This window comes from Camelus bactrianus, chromosome 19, assembly GCF_048773025.1.
Source record: "Camelus bactrianus isolate YW-2024 breed Bactrian camel chromosome 19, ASM4877302v1, whole genome shotgun sequence".
In the NCBI taxonomy this organism is placed as follows: Eukaryota; Metazoa; Chordata; class Mammalia; order Artiodactyla; family Camelidae; genus Camelus; species Camelus bactrianus.
In genome coordinates, this window is record NC_133557.1 from 8,871,957 (window position 1) to 8,891,002 (window position 19,046).

General features: G+C 48.1%; 1 protein-coding gene across 2 annotated transcripts; it reads left to right on the top strand.

Moving 5' to 3' along the window:
- The first annotated feature begins 371 nt into the window (after nucleotides 1–371).
- Nucleotides 372–18,820, top strand: LOC105074136 (signal-regulatory protein beta-1). 2 transcript variants are annotated; one of them, XM_074347049.1, is made up of 6 exons: nucleotides 372–524; nucleotides 3,279–3,632; nucleotides 9,446–9,766; nucleotides 10,344–10,670; nucleotides 15,686–15,797; nucleotides 16,460–18,820. In XM_074347049.1, the coding sequence occupies exons 1-5, from the start codon at nucleotides 452–454 to the stop codon at nucleotides 15,787–15,789; spliced, it is 1,179 nt and encodes a 392-aa protein (XP_074203150.1). In that variant the 5' UTR covers nucleotides 372–451; the 3' UTR covers nucleotides 15,790–15,797; nucleotides 16,460–18,820. The 2 variants fall into 2 exon arrangements, with proteins under 2 accessions (XP_074203150.1, XP_045377603.2); XM_045521647.2 differs by lacking the exons at nucleotides 15,686–15,797; nucleotides 16,460–18,820 and having other exon boundaries at nucleotides 10,315–10,534.
- The last annotated feature ends 226 nt before the right edge of the window (nucleotides 18,821–19,046 follow it).

The window sequence follows — 19,046 nt, forward strand, 5'->3', positions numbered from 1 at the left end:
TGGTTTTGCGCTATTACACAGAAATCAGCTGTAACATTATTGAACAGGTCTTGTGTAGACATGAATTTTCATTTCCTGGAGATAAATGCCCGGGACTGTAACTGAAGGTCATATAACACACTTCCTCTCCTGAAAGAAGAGGAAATGATTGTTTTGTTGGTAGTGAGGAAGCATTGTTTCTGCTAGGCCGGTCCAATCTCTCTGAAAAACTAAGATGAGTAACTCCTCACAGTGGAGCCACGTCCTCTGCCTGATTTCTGTTTCACAACCTGAAGCAGGAACTGCCTAGAATCTAGAAGCAGCTTACTAAATCACAGTACATTTCACCCCATCACATGCTCTTCCTCTTATATCGTGGGAGGTGGGGCTTCTCTTCTCTCCCCAAAAGAAGGAACTCTGGGTTCTCTGCGGGACACGCACTTGGACAGAGCAGTCCCATCAGGCCTCCACGATGCCGAACCTTGCCTCCTGGCCCCACCCTCCTCCTCCTTGCCTGCTGCTGGCGCTACTGGTGGGACTCCCAGGTGAGCACTCCTTGGGGTAGAATCCCCTCTCCCTGCCCCCGAACCTCCCCATGCACTTTTAGGACCTCCAGGTAAACGGTTGTGCCACCTGAGGAAGCTACAGATGGCCAAACACTGGGCATTATCCTAGAGCATGAAATCAGGGATATGAGCATTTCCTCTGTGGCTCCGCCACCTGCAGCTGGACACCAGGGGCTTCGAAGGAGACGATGCTTCAAACACCAACAATGACGGCTTTTTGTGTAATAACTCGTGTAACCCTCACAACATCGCTGTGTGAAGCTGTGACTATTATCCCAGATTTACAGAAGGGGAAACTGAGACAGAGAGAGTACACTGCCCGATGTCACCTACCTAAGGCAGGAAACATTGGGTTCAAGTGCAGGCCAACCAGCTCCAGGTTCATTCCTTGAACCGTGTTCTGCTGCTCAGCTTCTTGGTGGAGACTAATTGCAGGAAAATCAGATGATACAGAGGAACAGTCAGAATCGTCATCAGCCATCATCCCACTCGGAGATCACAGAGTTCAAACCCTGCTGTGTGTCCTCTCAAACTTTTCTCAGTGATGTGTTGGGTGGCTGCTACGTGCCAAAATTTTTACTGAGCTTTTAATATGTGTTATAATTTCACTTACTCCTCAAAAGAACCCATATAATACAGCACTAGGCTACACTTGTATATGCACTCGTCAACGTGTGCAGTCTGTGTGTGTTTGTGTGTGTGTACGAGGAGGTGCGAGGAAGTAAAACAAACGCAGACACATGGGATTCCGATAAGGTTTCCTTCATGTTCTCGGCAAAGCGTTTTTCAATCTATGTGAAATGACATCATCAGATGCTTAGTCTTTCCCGGTTTCTCAACACCCTCGGTCTTTTATACTTCCCCAAATTTATCCTGACACTCTCCCAGTTTCTTAAGGCAAGCAAATGTATGTCTTAGTAAAATGAGTAGACTTTCACGTGGGGCTATCTCGGAGTCCCTTTCCCACGCTGGACAGGAGAGGATGAAAGATACAGACTCCTGCTATATGACCTATGTCTGAGGTTCTAGCCACACCCGATGCATATCCAAGGTCATGAAAGCCTCCATTAAAACCCCAGGAAATCTAATGAGTAAGAACTTCTCAATTTCTTGAACACTAACCTTGTTCCAGGTGCTGCAAATGCTCATGACTATTAACCTATGTGATCACTGTATCCAAGGTAGACACGTTGTACCAGGGCTTTACAGATGAGAAAAAGGAAGCACACACTGGTTCACCGTCCCTCAGCAGTGAAGGGAAGAGCTGTGACTGGAACTCAGGCTGTCTGGCTCTGGGGCTCACAGGTCTCACCACTGGTCTTCTCCCTACTGGGTCCTCGCTTTCACCTCATGAGTTTTCTGCAGCTTCTGCCAGTGAGTACAGGGAAGCGGGTGGTGTGGGGCAGAGGCTTGTGCTTTTCTTCTCCTCTGCTCTTCTGCTTCTTGCACATGCACAGAGTACTTCTGTTTTTTGCCAAGTCATCTGCATGGGAAACGCAGTTTCTGATACAACTTCCACAGAGATTACGCCCTGAAAGTAGACTTCTGGGTCTCAGGGAGATGTCGCACTAGGCAATTCACACAGCATGCAAATACTTATTGCTTTCCTGCTGGGTACTAGGAACTGTTATAGGAACTTGGGGAGCACTGGTGAATAAAGAGACAAAATAGTTGCCCTTATGATCTTTTCTATGTCTGTAATCTGTTTCTGTTTTTTATATAGATTGAATTGTATTATATTTTTAGATTCCACACATAAGTGATACCATACAGGGTTTGTCCTTCTCTGTCTGACTTGTCATTAAGTAGAATATTCTCTAGGTCCATCCACTTTACTGAAAATAGCAACATTTCATTCTTTTTATGGCTCAGTAGTACTCCACTGTGTATGCATATATCTATCTATCTATCTATCTATCTATCTATCTATCTATCTATCTATATATACATACATCACACTTTATCCAGTCATCTGTTGATGGACATTTAGGTTGCTCCCCTCTCTTGGCTATTGTAAATAGTGCTGCTATGAATACTGGGGTGCATGTATCTTTTTGCATTAGAGTCTTCTCTGCCACTAAATTTTTGATAATTTATTACAACAACCTTAGCTAACTACTATAAGCTGATTAAACATTGGGAAAAAAATCCCATGGGGACTTGAAACAATGTTTTATTTCCCTTATAAACTACATGTCCATTGTGGGTCAGGAGCTCTCAAAATCAGTTACTCAAGTACCCAGGCTGATGGAGCCGACCCCATCATGAGTGTGTGGATCTCTGTGGAACAGGGAAGTTGATCCTTAAAGGTTCTTGCAGTTAAATGCATAACCACAAAATACATCCATCACTGCTGCTCACCTCTCCATGGTCGAAAGAAGTCTCATAGCCCCTCCCAATGGAAAGGTCCAGAAGTACAACCCACCATGAGACCAGAAAGTGGACAGACGGAAACATCTGGTAAAGCAAGACATTTGCAGACAGGACTCAGGCACTCAGACCTGCTCTCTGCTGTGCCATTTACCCTCTCTGTGCCTCAGTTTCCTCATTTGTGTTGGAGTCTCACGTTACAGGTTCTTCGTGAGGGTCCTATGCAACAGTAGTTGCACTGGGCTGAGTTCAAGGCTGGCCAACAGTGCTCTTTGTCAGTAAAAGATTCTGTTGGTAAATACATGAGAAAACCTACCTGATTACAAGAGGAGGAATGAATAACTGCTCTGTGTTTCCCTCCAGGAGTCGCGGCTCAGGAGCTGCAGGTGATTCAGCCTGAGACATCAGTGTCGGTCACAGCTGGAGAGACGGCCACTCTGCGCTGCACCACGACCTCCCTGATCCCCGTGGGGCCCATCAAGTGGTTCAGGGGCACAGGGCCAGGCCGCGAGTTAATCTATGATTACAAAGGAGGCCACTTCCCCCGAGTAACAAATGTTTCAGACGCCACAAGGAGAGACAACCTGGTCTTTTCCATCCGCATCAGTCATATCACCCCGGCAGACGCCGGTGTCTACTACTGTGTGAAGTTCCAGAGAGGAAGCCCTGGTGACGTGGAGTATAAGTCTGGACCAGGCACTCGGCTCACTGTGAGTGGTGAGTACACGTGGGCCCCTCGTCCCCTGCTCTGTGACAACGAGTCAACAAAATGCCCTCCTGTCTTTGAGCAAAAATAAGAATCAGGTGCAGCAGTGGGCGCTTTATCATGACTGGGTCATGATCTGATTTCCCTCCTGTCTACAGGGAAGTTGAGGCCTGGAGAGGTCATGCTATTTGCTCAAGGCCCCACGGCTGGCAATTGGTATGAAAAGTCTGGAAGCCCAGGCTGCCTGGCTCCACATACCGTGTCTTTTCAATCCCTTCCAGCCCTTTGGTTCCAGGCTCAAGGGAGCTAATATCTCAGTGATCTGCCCGGTCACAGGCCAGACCTCACCTCTTGCCTCCAGAGAGTGCTCCCCTCAAATGTGGCTGTCTTCTCTCTATTCAGCACTTACTGAGCACCTGCTGTGTGCCTGGCCCTGCTGTGGATGCCCTGGAAGCAGCAGTGAAAGCGCAGACAAGGGCTGTTCTCCCATGAAGCTTGTGTCCCCTTCCCTTCCAATGCAGGGAGTCCATCCTGGCCAGGGAATTGTCGAGGGTTGGGGGCAGGATGTAGAATGTGTTACTTTATTTCTTCTTGAGAAACATCACACTGAGAAGAAACTCCTAGAGGCAGAGATTCAGTGTTAACTCTCACAGCCGGGTTTCGAGGAGATGCCCAGAGGTTGGGTGTTTCCTGGGAGGGTCTGTCATGAAACCCTCGTGTGATTCAGGGATCAACTCACACAATCACTGAAGGCTCCAAGCAGAGATGTCCCATCTCAGAATGTCCCACACCCAGGGAAGAGGTTCCCCATGTCGGTGTCTTAGTTGCTGCCCCATTGAGGTAGCAAAGGTGCTCCTTTAGGGTTTTCTGCTAAAGGCCTAGGATCCTCATTCTAACTCCAGAATACTGGACTGTCAGTGCAGGAAGGATTTTTAGACACCAACTGCCTAACCCCGACCTACATATGGGGAGCCTGAGGCCAAGAGGTGACAGGGACCTATACCACACTCACAAGGCCAGTGAGTGATGGGATCCTTACAGAACCCAGCTGATTCAGTCCAGGCTCCTCCTGCACCACCACTGGACGCTGTCTCCTTGGAAGAGCCTGGCTCATAGTAGATGCTGAATAAAAAGCTCCTTGGACTAAACCATTGAACAGGTTCTCAGTTTTCCTAGGATTCAAATGCTCCTTGCATTCAGACCCTGAGTCCCCAGGTGACTGGCAAACTCTACCTACTTTCAGCCACATGATCCCAAGTCACTCATCCCATATCAGCACCTAGAGCTGCCCAGGGTCTCAGCAGCTGCAAAACAGCACACGGTATGGACACAGCGTCTTTCCCTCTGCAGTCTTCTGCTGAAAGGTACCAAGTTGCCCCAACCTTGGGCTATTAAGACAGCACTTCAGTCGATACCGCTGTCCATGCCTCACTCTCATCAAAGAGGAAATTCCCACTGGAAGTGTCATTGCTACATCAGAGACTATGTATATTTTAATTCATGTGGATATAGCAAAATTTCACTCTCAGCCGTTGTAGCAAGCAAATATCCCCACAAGCCCTGGACATAGGAGGGAAGGTTAATCCTGGCTTTGCGGGTATCACTGACGTTCCCAGGTGGGGCCTCCCCTGCACAGCCAATCACAGGTGGGAACTGGCTCCAACCCCACTCAGTCCTGCTGCCTCCCAGGAGACCGCCATACTCTTCCTGAAACACCTGCTCAGATGATTCCCTGGATGAGAAAGGAGAGAGGCAGGAGGGGGTGATGGGGTAGCAGACTGACAGATGCTGAATCTTCCTCCTGGCATTTACTTCCTATAGGCAGTGCTCTGAGGGAGGGGCCATCTGTGCCCCTGAGGCTCTGACAGGGGACCTGGCGGATGAGCAGGTAAGGGGGCCAAGGTAGATCCAAAAGCAGCCTGACTCACACCCAGCTCTCTGCACACCCCACTGTGCTTGTCAAAGTGGGGAGGAAGCTCCAACACTTTCCTTTTAAAATCTTGTGCTGTTTTGTTCTTCAGCAATAAGTATTAAAAACAAAAATCCTGTGTGGCTGCCAGGCTAGCTTTATAATTGAGAACAAAAAGATGATGATGCAGTGTCTCATAACGTCCTGAACCTGCTCCTATGAGGCAGGGCTCAGCACACTTAGAAGCCCCAGGAGTCCTTTCCTCCCTGTTGCTGTGATGTCGCCCCTTCACTGAGTGGCCTGCGGGAGCAGCTCCGGGAAGGGGAGCGAGGACAGAGCAGAGGGGCCGGTGCATTCCAGCAGCACCGGGCACGCCCACTCCTGGCCCCGCAGACTGAGGATGAGGAGTGGGAGGTAGTTCCTAGGGGATGCTGGGATACCCGCGTGGACAGAGTTCATGTTCTAGACTCAGGTGTCAGGAGCCCGTGTCTCCCCCTTGTTGCTACGGGGTCCCCAGGCCTGGGCCCCCGGAGGGCACTCCTCCCTGGTCTCGCTTGAAGTCAAGAATCTCAGAGGGAAAAGGGGAGGGTGGTGGTCAGTGTGGGGGCCCCTGAAGGTGGGCGCCTGCTCTGTTGTTGGACCTGAAACCTCAGGGGTCAAGGGAATTCCTTCTGGGATATGGTTGTGGGGGTGAAGAGACTTTCATTTCTGTCAGCCTCAGTTTTATCATATGTAAAATGGTGATAATCATGGACTCTTTCTAGCAGGTTAGAAGGATTTCAGACTGTATGTCTAAACCACCAGCACAGAGTAGGCCCCCCCAAATTGAGGTGTTGTTTCAAGGCTGTGTCTCACTTCCCTTTGCAGGGCTTACTGGCCTGTAGAAGGACGACAATCACACCAATCTTTGCAGGATGTCCTGACGGTACAATGAGCCTGCTGAAAGAGCAGCCTTTCAGTGAGCCATGGCGTTGTCCACCCAGGCTGTGGTCTGCGCAAGTCTCAGTTCCCGCTAGTCCTCAGTTTCCCCACCTGTGATCTCGGCTGCCTTTCAGTGTCTGTGATGACTGGAGAGGTTCTAGAAAGCCCTAGATGGGGTGGGCTAGGGTGACACTGAGCCTCTGTGCACAGTGGTTGACCGTCTGCGCCGAGCCCTGCTGCCTGTGCTCCCATCCCAGCTCTGCCAGAACCTGGCTCTGGGAACTCAGACGCGTCCCTCTCCACACTGGGGCTCGGGTCCTGGTCCATCCCTGTCAGCACCGCCCTCCCAGAGCCGCTGCAGGGACTGAATGAGGGATCCATGTACAGAGCTTAGAGAAGAGCCCGGCATAGAGTACGTGTTCCACCACTGTTAGCTCTGATGTGCCGAAGCCGGAGGCCTCGGGCGGCTCACTCCCTCCAGGACTAAGTATAACTGGGGTTGGGTTGGGGCTGGGTGCTTTCCACCTTGGCTGCGCTTCAGATTCACCTAGGCAAGTTTGAGTAGATCCCCAGTCCCTGTTCCCACCCTAGAAACCCTGGTTTAATTGGAGACACGTGGGCCCGGGCACCTGACTGAATAACTCCTGCAGAGGATGCTGCCTACATCCAGGGCAGAGAAGCCCTGAGCTCCGTGTTCTCTGAGGTCACAAACGGAGCTGGGGTTTTGCCCAGACAGAGGTCACTCCTCCTTGGTGCTGGAGCTGCAAGAACAGCTATTCGGTACTTTGCAGAATAGCCTATAACGGAGACAGTTCTTTAGAGACCAAGAAAAGAAGCTTGAATCAAGAGGGAGGGACACCTCCTCCCACGGAGCTCACCTGGGGTGAAGAGGGGCTTCCTATGGACTCAGGACTCTGTTCAGCCCTCAGCTTTGTTGCTGGGGAAAACTTCCCATCTTTAAAGAGGGGCTGGAATCCCCTCAAACACTCCCTGCTCAGCCCAGAGCCCTCCTGCCTCAACACACCAACATGACACTGATGGAATCTCTCCTCCCTCCTTTCAAAATGCCTCCAGCTTTCTGTAAAGAGCTGGTCTGCGGGGGAATGCCTGCAACATCATATATTTTGAAAGCCAATTCCCCCAATTTGTTTCCTGAAGGGATTATTATAAAAAAGAGGAAGAGAATCATACTGGGGTGCTTCTATTGCTGCTTTTTCATCAGGGTTTTGCATGCCAGCTGCACGGAGCAGGATTTGAGACTTTTTGTTTGTTTGTTTTTTCCTGCTGTGCTTGTGTTCTGCCTTCTCACTGCCTGAAGAATAAACAGGCAGTTTCAGAACTAGGAACGACCAGACCTTCTGACAACAGTCACAGGTCTTGCTGCTTAAGCACCTGTTGTGCATCAGGCTCTGGGTTTTATGTACATCTCCCCTCATCTGACCAGGATGGAGCTATCACACACATTGCAGGGAAACAGGGACTGAGGCTCAGAGGTAAAGATCACAGACACTAGAATCAGTGACTGTGTAGAGTGAGATGAGCTCAGACCTTTCCTTGCTGGGTGCCCTTGGCCAGCTCTGTCCTCCCTGAGCCTCATCCCATAAATGGGACCACACCCGGGCCCCCCTCACTGGGCTGGTGGGGAGATTAAAGAGCCGAAGGTCATGCAGGGATAAGCCCAGTGTCAGGCTCCCAGGAAACTCTCTCTAAATGATGACTGATTACAGTATCTCATCCCTTTAGGGACGTTCAGGATGCTGCGTTTTTTATGACTTGACTTGTTCAAGTAACACTTCCTTACTATATCCTAAAAATGTTTGATGACTTTTAGAAAGCAACTTAAATATTTACAGATGCAAATGTTTATAATATTCGCTGTCTACCAACCTTTACAGGAAGTGTTGGGTAATAATGAACAATCTGGAGACACCCTATAACCTTCTAGAGGGAGAAACCGCCCTCCCTTTTGATTAGCTGATTTGTGTTTGTTTTCAAGACACAGGCGGTACATCTGCCTGCTTCATGGGCCTCTGTCTGAGTCTCTTCTGATTTAATAACGATTAAGAAATTAACCACCTCTGCTTTCTCAGCTCTCAGTGATCTTTGCTTTCAACTCAAAACTGAACCAAGCTAAGAACCCAGATTCAGAAAAACATCCCTTTGCCCCCTGCCTTTGAAATTCAGGAGCTGGTATACTACTCCTACTGGAATATTTGTGGAAAGAATGAAAACTAGGGAGTAAATTCATAGAAACCCAAAGAGACAGCTCTGGATATAAGTACAGTGTTTAGTATTGGGAGGCATCTTGTATTTTACTTAAAGCAAAGACGCTTCCCCTGCCTAATGGAACCCTCGCTGCAGCCCCGGGAAGGACAAGGCCTGCTATCCCATTTCGCAGATGAGGAGCTGGGAGGGGTGTGGGCCACACCCCTCATCTACTGCCCAGCCTGGTTCAGCATCCAAGGTGGTCTCGCTCCACCCCTGCTTCCCCCGCACTTACTTCTGTGAATGCTTCTCTGAAGGTAGTTAAGTTTTCCAGGGGAGCCCAGCTAGGAAGAGTTAATAGGAGAGTGGCAGCCATCAGGTCTTCTGTTCCTGCGCCCAGATTGGTGAGAAATCACCTGGTGGAGGAAAGAAAGTGGACTTTTGAACTCAGGCCTGGAAACCATGTCTGCCCCACCCCAGACTCAGAGCTCACCTCTCGGAAACAGTGTGTCTCCTTTTAGGATGAGGATGAAGACACACCCCTCTAAGAACTAATCGCAGGATTAAAACATAATATATGGAAACGTTCTTAGTGGGGAGAGTAGAGTTCAGTGGTAGAGAGCGTGCTTAGCATTCACGAGGTCCTGGGTTCAATCCTCACTACCTCCATTAAAATAAAAAGAAATTAATTAATCCTAATTATCTCCCCTGTTGTTAACTGTGTCGCAAGCTTATCATTAGTGATGATAATGACAATTATGTTCATTGTTGTAAATGCTCCTTTTGTAGCCAAACCCTCTCCTCCCGTGGTATCAGGCCCCGCCACGAGGGCCCCACCTGAGCAGACAGTGAGCTTCACCTGCAGATCCCATGGCTTCTCCCCCAGAACCATCTCCCTGAAATGGTTCAAAAACGGGAATGAGATCACAGCCTCCCAGACCAGTGTGGACCCAGAGGGAGACAGCATTTCCTACAGCGTCTCCAGCACAGCCAAGGTGGTGCTGGCCCCGGGGGATGTTCGCTCCCAGGTCATCTGCGAGGTGGCCCACGTCACCCTGCTGGGGGGCCCTCCTCTCCGTGGGACTGCCTACTTGTCTGAGACCATCCGAGGTAGATGTCCCTCACACCAGCCCGAGCCCACACCTGCCCCCAAGCCCCACCTGCTCCGCCCCCTGCTTTTGGCTCCAGGCCTTGAATTGCCTGGAATAGAATTCCTGACAGTCCTTCCCGACCACCAGGCACCTCCATGTGCTGGTCTCTCACTACTTATTTAATGGCAGCTGCCAGGTGACACCTGCCACGTGCCAAGCCCTGTGCTCAGCAGTTTCCTTTACTTACAACAGCATCTCCAACTACTGAGCGCCTACTCTAAGCCAAGTCCCTAAGTGCCTAGGGATTTCATTTAACTGGCTGCAGTTATTATATTCCAACTGCATGCCAGTTGCTTACTGATTCCCCACATTATAACCCTAACAGGAGCAACCACTCCTTGAGCACCTACTGTGTGCCCTGCACGGTGCTTAGGATCTCATCGATATGCAAATGGCACACTCAGTGTTTGAGCACCTGCTGCATGCCTGGCTCTGTCCTCAGGCACCCCCTTGCAGGGCTGGGAGCTGCTCTCCAGCCCCTGCCCTGTGACCTCTCTGTTCCACAAGGTCAGAGCTCCTGCCCTGTGCTGTTTCAGTTCCGCCCACCTTGGAGGTCACCCAACACCCCGCCTCAGGGACCCAGGTGAACGTCACATGCCAGGCGAAGCAGTTCTACCCCCGAGACCACCAGCTGAGCTGGGTGGAGAATGGAAACGTGTCCCGGATAGAAACGGCGTCGACCTTCATGGAGAATAAGGACGGGACCTTTAACAGGATGATCTGGCTCCTGGTGAACTCGTCCGCCCACAGAGGTGAGGTGCTGTCCTGCCAGGTGGAGCACGACGGGCAGCCGGCAGTCAGCGCCAACCTCACCCTGGAGGCCTCTGCTCCCCAGAAGGACCAGGACACACATGAACGTCCTGGTGAGGATTTCATTAACCTGACAGGGCTTTTAAAATTTTATCTTTTTAAATTATTAAAGTAGTAATTCTTCCTTGTTATAGAATAATCTAGAAGACTATAAATATAAAGTAGAATTTTGAAGTGAGATCCCCTCCCCAAATCCCATACTCCAAAAATCACCACTGGTAAAAGTTAGATGTATGCTTACCAATCTTTTGTCATAAATATAATTAAAGAAAGACAGAAAGGAAGGAGATCATTGTGTTCATAGCGTTCTGCCTCTTGCTTTCTTCAACTACCAGTAATTATGTTCATCCTTCCCTGTCCGCCCACCTCCCTCCTCCTTGCTCTTTCTAACCTCTGCCTAGTGTCTCTCCATTCTGCAATTTCCACTCGCATTAGTAACATAAAGTAACCCAAGCAGTCTCCTACACATACTACTCTGTGAAATCCTGGAAAGGGAGCCCTGAAGTTGTGGAGTTTGAGTTTGGACCAGGCACCCAGGTGACCGTGAGATGTCACTGCATGGGCTTCCTCTGTCCCCTGATCTGTGGCAGTGGACCAGCAATGATCACAGTCACTCAGTGCACATTTACTAAATGCAAATCAGTGCATGATCTCAGCTCTATGATCTCCTTTTCTGCTTCTACCACCCAGTGGATCTGGAGTTTACCAAAGGGACTCAGGAAACGACAGTGGGTGTTGTTGAAGATGTCTTGCCTTTAGTCCAGGTGATCTGGCTAAACTAATCAAGGTGAATCTGAGTTCCTGACCAGGGACCACATATAACAAATATGTGCTCATTAGAAACACGTTCTCCTTTAGCTGAGCATTGTCCCAAGGACATACAGAGTCCCCCTTCCTATGCATAATACATGTCTTATTTCTTTCTCATGTAACATCAGGAGGCAGTTGATCAGTTTCCCAGGCGTCTTTACTCCAGAAGACCTTTCAAAGGCCGACATTCCCTCCAACTTAGCCTATGGTGTTGTCCTTGTCTGCTGGGCTGGGGGTCAATGCTGGGTCAGCGAGTGTCCATGTCCCTCCTGCTGGAAGAATAAAGACAGGAAGGAGAGGACAAACACCTTCCGTTAAACAACAGCTATACAGAATTTGCATGGTTGTGTCCACTAATAACGGAGTCCTGTGTGCACATCCAGTTGCCAGTGGAGTCTACAGGTGTGTGGTTACATGGTTAAGGACATTGATTTTCTGCCAAACCAATACCATTACACACTTAATAAAATCAACAGTAATTCCCTAATGTCATCTAAAATGGAGTATATATTTCAAATTCTCTTAAAATTTCTTTTATACTGGTTTCCTGTGCACCAGAGTTGTTTTTTTATTCACCTGTAAATCCTAATAGAATCTTCCTGTGAAACCACCTGGGCCTCCAGAATTCTTTTTCAAATTTTACAAAGAACTTGCCTAGTTTAGGGCTATTCAATGTAATCACTTCATATTGCGTGAATTGCAGTAGGCTGTGCTTTCTGTGGAACACGTCCCAGTGTCTCTAAGTTGTCAATTTTCTGTCTGGACAGTTGTTCATAATATTCCCTTATTATCCTTCTGATGTCTGCAGTGTCTGCAGTGATGTCCTCTGCTTCGTTCCTGGTATTGGAAAGGTGTCATTTCTGCTTTTTTCTTAACAGTCGTACTAGAAGCTTTTCATTTCTATTGATCTTTTAAATGAACTCACCTGTGTTTTAGTGATTTTCTCTATTGTTTTCCGTTTTATTTCTTTTTTTTCCACTGTTTTTATTCTTTCCTCCCTTTGGTTGCTTTGGGCTCATTTTGCTCCCCATCTCCCCATTTCTTGAGGCTGGAACTTACGTTATTGATTTAGACTTTTTCTTTTTTCTAATGCCACACCAGGGTCTCCTCCTGTGCCTGAGGACTTAGGAGAGGTACCTGGGTGCCTGGACACTGTGTTCTTCCTCCAGTGCTCAGGTCTCTAACCAGTCTCCTACCTCTTCCACCTCAGAATCCTCCCATGTTTGTCCCTTGTGTCATTTCTAGGGTTCAGGGTGTACTGAACGGGGAGAGCAGGAGAGATGAGTCCACACCATCTTGTCTGGAGGGACTTGGACTTGCTTTTGAATCTTCTATCTACTGCTGGGGCTCCACCAGGACTGTTACTTCTGGGTGCGGCAGGCTGCCTGATCCAGCCTGCCTGCTAATGTAATAAGGCTGGAAATGTTTTCTGGGGCATCTAGGTTGTGGGGCTGGAGCAAAGCGTGAGATGTCCACGTGACCCTGCTGCCCGGTGCATCTGAGGGCTCTGGGCACTGCTCCTGGGCCCAGGTGGTCCGGTGTGACGATGCACGTCTTATCGCCTGTTTTTTGTGATGGTATTGGGGTGTTTTACACTATTTCTAGCTTCATGGACCTTTCTTCTCGTAGCACAGCATAATCCAATATGTCACTGGAGTTTTTAGTTTGTTGGCTGGTTTTGACACAGTGGGAAAAAAGCTCTGAATCCTCTAAGTCTTTGGTTCTCTTTTGTCTTTCAGGACCGTAAATTTCCCTACTTCCCTATTTTTTTCTTTTTCCCTTCATCACTCAATTGGCAAACAGCCCTTCTTTCATCTTTATTGTCTTTTCCCCACCAAGAAATTATGCACTTTAAATCGTACCTGTCCTTCTAGTCTCATCTGTCCTTTTTAAATGTTCCATCCTCCTTGGATTAGGTTCCTCTTGCCACTGTAACAAGTTAACACATGGTTAGTGACTTAAAACAAGACAAGTGTGTTACTTTACCATTCTAGAGGTCAGGAGTCTACGACGGATGGCAGGGCTGTGTTCCTTCTGGAGGCTCCAGAGGAGAATGCGATTTCTCGCCTTTTCCAGCTCCCAGAAGTGTCCACACTCCTGGGCAAAAGGCCCCACCTCTTTCTGACCTCTGTTTCCTGTCTCATATCTCCTCTGACTCTCCTACCCCCACCTTCACTCACATGAATCTTTGTGATGACATGGGCTCCACTCAGATAATCCAAGAGAATGTCCCATCTCAAGACCCTTAACTTCATCATGACCGCTCATCCCTTTTGACATGAAAGGCAATATATGTTAGGATTCTGGGGATTCTGTGCCAACCCTTTCAACCAGGCCGACTTTGAAACCCCTTCCCAGATCTCTGCTCTGCAGGACGCTTTTCCAATATTTTCATAGTTAGGGTGAATTTAATCTTGGTTGTGATATTTTCAAACAATTCTTAGGCTCGTGTGCTGGCTGCCTTGTCTGTGATTCTTGCACTTCTCCTGGTGGCTGAGGGTCGGATGGCAGCCCAGAGAGGGAAAGTGCTCTAGGATTTGGTGATTTTGCGTTTTTGACTCACAGGTATTTTGCAGTTCTGGTATTTTCTCTTCAGGTAATAATGAGAGCCAAATTGGTATAGAATTCACATTCTCCTTTTTGATCGCTCTGGATTGGAAAGGCCATTTTTGGAGATAAGTTGTTGTTGTTCTCAACATTCCTAAAGTCCAGTGAAGGTTTTTCAGTGCTTTAACCCATATGTCCCCACCCCACAGCTCAAGATCCTCTTCTGGTAGAGTTGACCCTTTAAACTTCAGAATTCAACCCCCTCTGTAGCCCTGGTTACACCATCCCAGTTCACCACCACTAGAAGTTTTAACAATTGCATCACTAGGGTTTCCAGGGCTGACTCCTGCTCCACCTCCTGCCACTGCTGGGATCCGCTTGGACAGTCGATGAGTGATCCAGCTCCGAGTTTGCATCTCAGAGTTTGCCTTTCAGCTCACACCCAGACAAACTCCCACAGATCAGTTTCTCTGGGAATCAGAGTCTGAACTAGAGAGAAGACTGAGGGCTGATGATTGTGAAGTGTTGCCGGGATCAACACGCATGAGCACGTGAAGGGAGCAGGACCGGCAAAGGGAGATGTCGGACTACAAAGCAGGGACAAGAGACTCAGACACTGCAACACAGAGCTGAGGCGCCAGGATGGTCTATCAGAGTCAGTTTAAATTGAAAGGGTGGACCTGAGCCTCCATACTCCCGGTTCAGCCGGCTCTTTGTGAGGGCTGCCCTCTAGAAGGATGTGCAGACTTAAGGAACGCAGGTCCCTCCAGCTGAGAAAAAACCCCAAGGGCCACTCAGCTGAGAGTTGTCATCCTCCAGCACCTTCAAAAGCAAAAACTGGTGAGGTCTTCACTCGGGCTTTAAGGATTATTTTATTTACAAAAGATATTTTAACAGCTTTCTTTCTATGACTTTGAGAGCAAAAACAGCTCACCGTAAAAATGCAAAACGTCCAAAAGTAAGCTTACTCAGACCTGACTTTCGGCGTCAGCATAAAGACTTCAGGTTTCATGGGTACGAAGGTCAAGGTGGGCTGAATGGTATGAAGCCCCTCCCACCATGAGACCCTATTTCTTTGAAGCACCAGGTTGTTCTCCAGCCAGCAGTTCTCATGAGTTCAGGCCACCCTGGGGTTTCCCACAACTCCTGAAACATGGGGTCTCCAGCCCCACCCCTTGGCCAAGCAGGGCCGCTCTCACCATGAAACCCATCCTCCTCGCTTGCATGCTGTGCTGACATTCCTTCCTGTGACCCCGAGAGGCTGGACCTGGTCCAAAAGACAAGATCTCGGGATCATCTTCTGGGACAAGAGGGATGGATTTCCCTAGGTTTGAATCCCACTAATCTTGCGATGCTCCCTAAACTCTAAGAGCCTCACTCTCCTCATCAGAAGGAGAATAATACCTACCTCGTAGAGGTGTGAGAACCAAATAAGTAAACCAGGTGCCACACCTAACACGTCACTGACTGCAAACACTCTCTGCCCCTTTCCTCAAGGAGGATATAACCCTAGGGGCCTGAGAGAGGACGGAGAGAGAATGTGGAAACACTATCCTGATTTCTGCCTCCAGTCTGACCCAGGACAGGATGCAGGTTCAAAAGCTTCAGAGCATGGCTGGGCCCAGGTGGCTCCAGAATGAGTAAGTGGAGGCCCTTGGGAATGGCTTCTGTGGAGCCCCTCTAATCAGATCTCCTGTCTCTTGATTTCCAGACCAGCCTTCGTTGTCTCCTTCTCTCCTGGTAGTTTTCATCCTAGGCCCCAAAGTGCTGCTGGTGATCGGTGTCACTGTCATCTTTGTCCACAGGAAGCGTTAGGTCTGACTGTAAGTTGTGGTGGAGGGTAGGGAGGACAAGGTCTGTCCCAGAAACAGCAAGGTCAGGGGTGGGGGAGGTCGGGAAGGTGGGGGTCAGCCCGCAGTTCACACAGGGCCACGGGCCCCCGTGGAGTAAGAGGTGACACACCGCCTTCAATATCCTCAGGAGATGAGGTTTCCCTCAGTTGTGCCCAGCTCCCGGGAGGGGTGTGGGGTCCTGTAGGAGGTGGGCTGGATCGTGGGTTTTCAAAGGGTGTCTCCTGGCAGTTCTGTGGAGGAAGTGAGCAGAGGCTGCTGAATGAGGAGCAGCTGAGAGGGTGGTTCCCTTGGAGACCATTTCTAGATCCTTGAACCCTGGGGCTCCGTGGGGGCAAAAGGAATCCCCGTTTTAGGGTAATGGGGAGAAACCCTGGATCTGCTGCTCTGAGGGCTGCTCCTGCTCTGACCCTCCATGAGACAGAGAAGAAGGGCTGGGGAAGGGGCATTAGGTCCTGGGGAGGAGGCTGAGGGGGCAGAGACCTCTCTCAGAGGCTGCCCACCCTCTCAGACAGGCATCCCATGAGGAGAACAGCCTGGGCACACAGGAGGCATGCAGTCAACGTTTCTTGAATGATGATCAGATCATTAAATATGAACACGGTTCCCTCAGTTCCTTCCTTCCTCCTTTTCAGGGTAACACCCTCAGTCTCTGCTGTCTGCTTCCCTCTCTGAGGGGCCCAGCCTAGGAGAAGACCCAGCTGGAAGCTTCCACGACTCTGCTCCAAATGCCTCCCTCCATGGAGACCTGCTTGCCCCCACACTCCTGAGACCCTCTCACAGTTGCCCTGAGGCCGTCAAAGCTGGGTCCTCAGCAGGGATTATGAGAAGTAGCTCTGGAGAGGGACTCACAACATCTCCCTGGAACGTGAGAAACAAGTCACATCAACACGTATCGGGATATCTCTCATCCATCACCTTGGACTTGGCTGTGAACTACACACTCATGTCCTTGCTCAGAGGAGTTATTCTGTCTTTCGGATTCCTGCCTATCCTGGAAGCTCCACACTTTGAAGTTCTCTTTTACCTCTTGAGTACAGATGACCCCCTCTTCCTGGTTTTAAGAAGAAAATGTATATCCTTCCTCTTTGCCCAAATGTCCTACCCCTCAAACCCTGAAGGTAGTGTTCCGTCCTGTCTCTGTGATGGAACCAGGAGAACTTCCATCTTCCTGCATCCTTCCCAACTGTGCTGCTAATGGTAAACATTGTGTCTAGACGCCTCAGAGTCATCCTTGATTTCTCCTTCTTTTATATCCCATATTCAATTTTGCCTTCAAAATGCTGATGTCCAGAGGTGAGATGGTAAATATTTAATAATCCACTCTCCAAAAGAAAAAAAAAAAAGCCTATTAGGTAGTACTGGCCAATTTCTAGCTGTCAATACTTCCAATGTGGCCAGCTTCAAGCTACCAACCATTTAATAACCAGCTTGCAGGAATTCTTGAAAAAGTAACAGCTGGGCTCTCTTGAAGCAGTTCGAGCTCTCCAGCACACCACTCAGTTGCATCCATAATGTGCACATTCTCACCCGCACCACCACTCCCGGGTCCCAGCCACCATCATCTCCTCCTGCACCATTGCTGTCGTCTCTGACTGGTTTCCCTGTCTCAGGCTCAGTGATTCTTTGGGAAAGTAAGTCAAATCCTATCACTTCTCTGCTCCCTCCCCTAGCATAACTGCCTGCCTCACTCTCAAATGCCACTTCATCAAAGGCACCTTCTATAGATGGCCCTGTATAAGATATCAATTCCTCTCTCACCCTGGCATTCCATGTCCTCTTAACCTGATTAATTTGTTTCCTGAGCATTTATAACCATCTATATACTGAATGTAAGTTATTCTCACTTTGCATGGTAGAGCAGGACCTTAAAATAACTTGGAAACTGAAAACTTGAAAAGTGACCTTAATAATCAATGGGAGAATAACTGTTTTGTGATCTTCAAAAAAAAAATGGTTTTAAACATCAGAGACTCTTTTACTGTCAGTTTAAAATGTAGAAGGAAATGGAAAAATAGTAAAGTTAATATTTAGAGTATACTGTCATTTGACTCATTAGAAACATTGAGAATTAAAGAGTTTTTTTTTATTTGCAAACCTATCGAGTTTAGTTTGAACAGTGTTTGCCTTCTTCTTCCTGCATAATTTACAATATAAAAGCCAGCACCTTTTCTATACTTTGGTGAATTATAGTACTCCTTTCTCAGTTTGGGTAAGACTCTAACATTTTATTCCCTGATACTCTCAACGTTGTGAAATCTTTACAAAACTTCCTTTAATTTGAGGTATTTGCTGTTGTCGCTTCCTCTGGGGCATTTTCACCCTTTCCCTCACAACCACCTTCCTCATTATATGGTAAGTTTGCCCTCACAAAGTTCTTGTGGCTGCCTATCTTTCTAACAGTATCAGTGTACCATTCCCACGGTCAACTATTTCTTCTTTAATCTACTCACGTTCAATTTGAATGTCGCTTCCAACATTATCACCTTTTGTTTCTTCATTGCACTTTCTTCTTTGTATTCAATTCCCTTTTGCAGTTATTTATTTTTGTAAATGTCATGTGGATTCATCACTGGGAGTCACATGACAGCACAGCTACATGCTTTTCTGTCTGTGCTGAAATGAGTAACAGAGTCACAGTGATCAAATACTGCAGACTTTGAAATAAGGGACATGACTGGTTCCTGATCAGGATGGGCATCTATTACACAGTTATTTGTGGACTGAAGTAGAGATAGTGGCAAAGTTTGTACTTTATGCAATTGTTCACCATAAATTTACTGTGGTAACTGAAATCTCAACCATGTGTTGGGGGGACTGAGGTTTTTTAACTAAACTGTCTACCTGAAATTCATGCATATCAGGACCATGCAAAGTGAGGACTTCCTGTATGTGTCTCTTCCTCAGATAGGATGTCAGTTCTAACAGTGAAGGGACTATCTGAGTATTCGTTTCTATAGATACTGAATATCAAAATAAAATTTTTCTTCATCAACCACCTAGCTCTTGTATTCTAAAGCCCTTTCACTAAAGACTACTTTTTCTTCTTTGTATTTAAACAATCATTTCAAAAATTAAACATTTTTCATATCACAAGGAAATGGAAAAAAAAAACAAAAAAAACCAGAAAACAGACGCTGACTGGAGTATGTCAAAGGGTGTGGGAACCAACTGAAAGAGCTCCAAGCCGACAAACCTGGAACAATTTGAGCAATAAATTAA

Bases quoted from the DNA above. Each gene is read 5' to 3' on its own strand.
- LOC105074136 (XM_074347049.1), top strand. From the start codon at position 452: ATGCCGAACCTTGCCTCCTGGCCCCACCCTCCTCCTCCTTGCCTGCTG. The intron at 3,633-9,445 runs GTGAGTACACGT...CTCCTTTTGTAG, and splicing joins CACTCGGCTCACTGTGAGTG to CCAAACCCTCTCCTCCCGTG. The intron at 10,671-15,685 runs GTGAGGATTTCA...CTTGATTTCCAG, and splicing joins GGACACACATGAACGTCCTG to ACCAGCCTTCGTTGTCTCCT.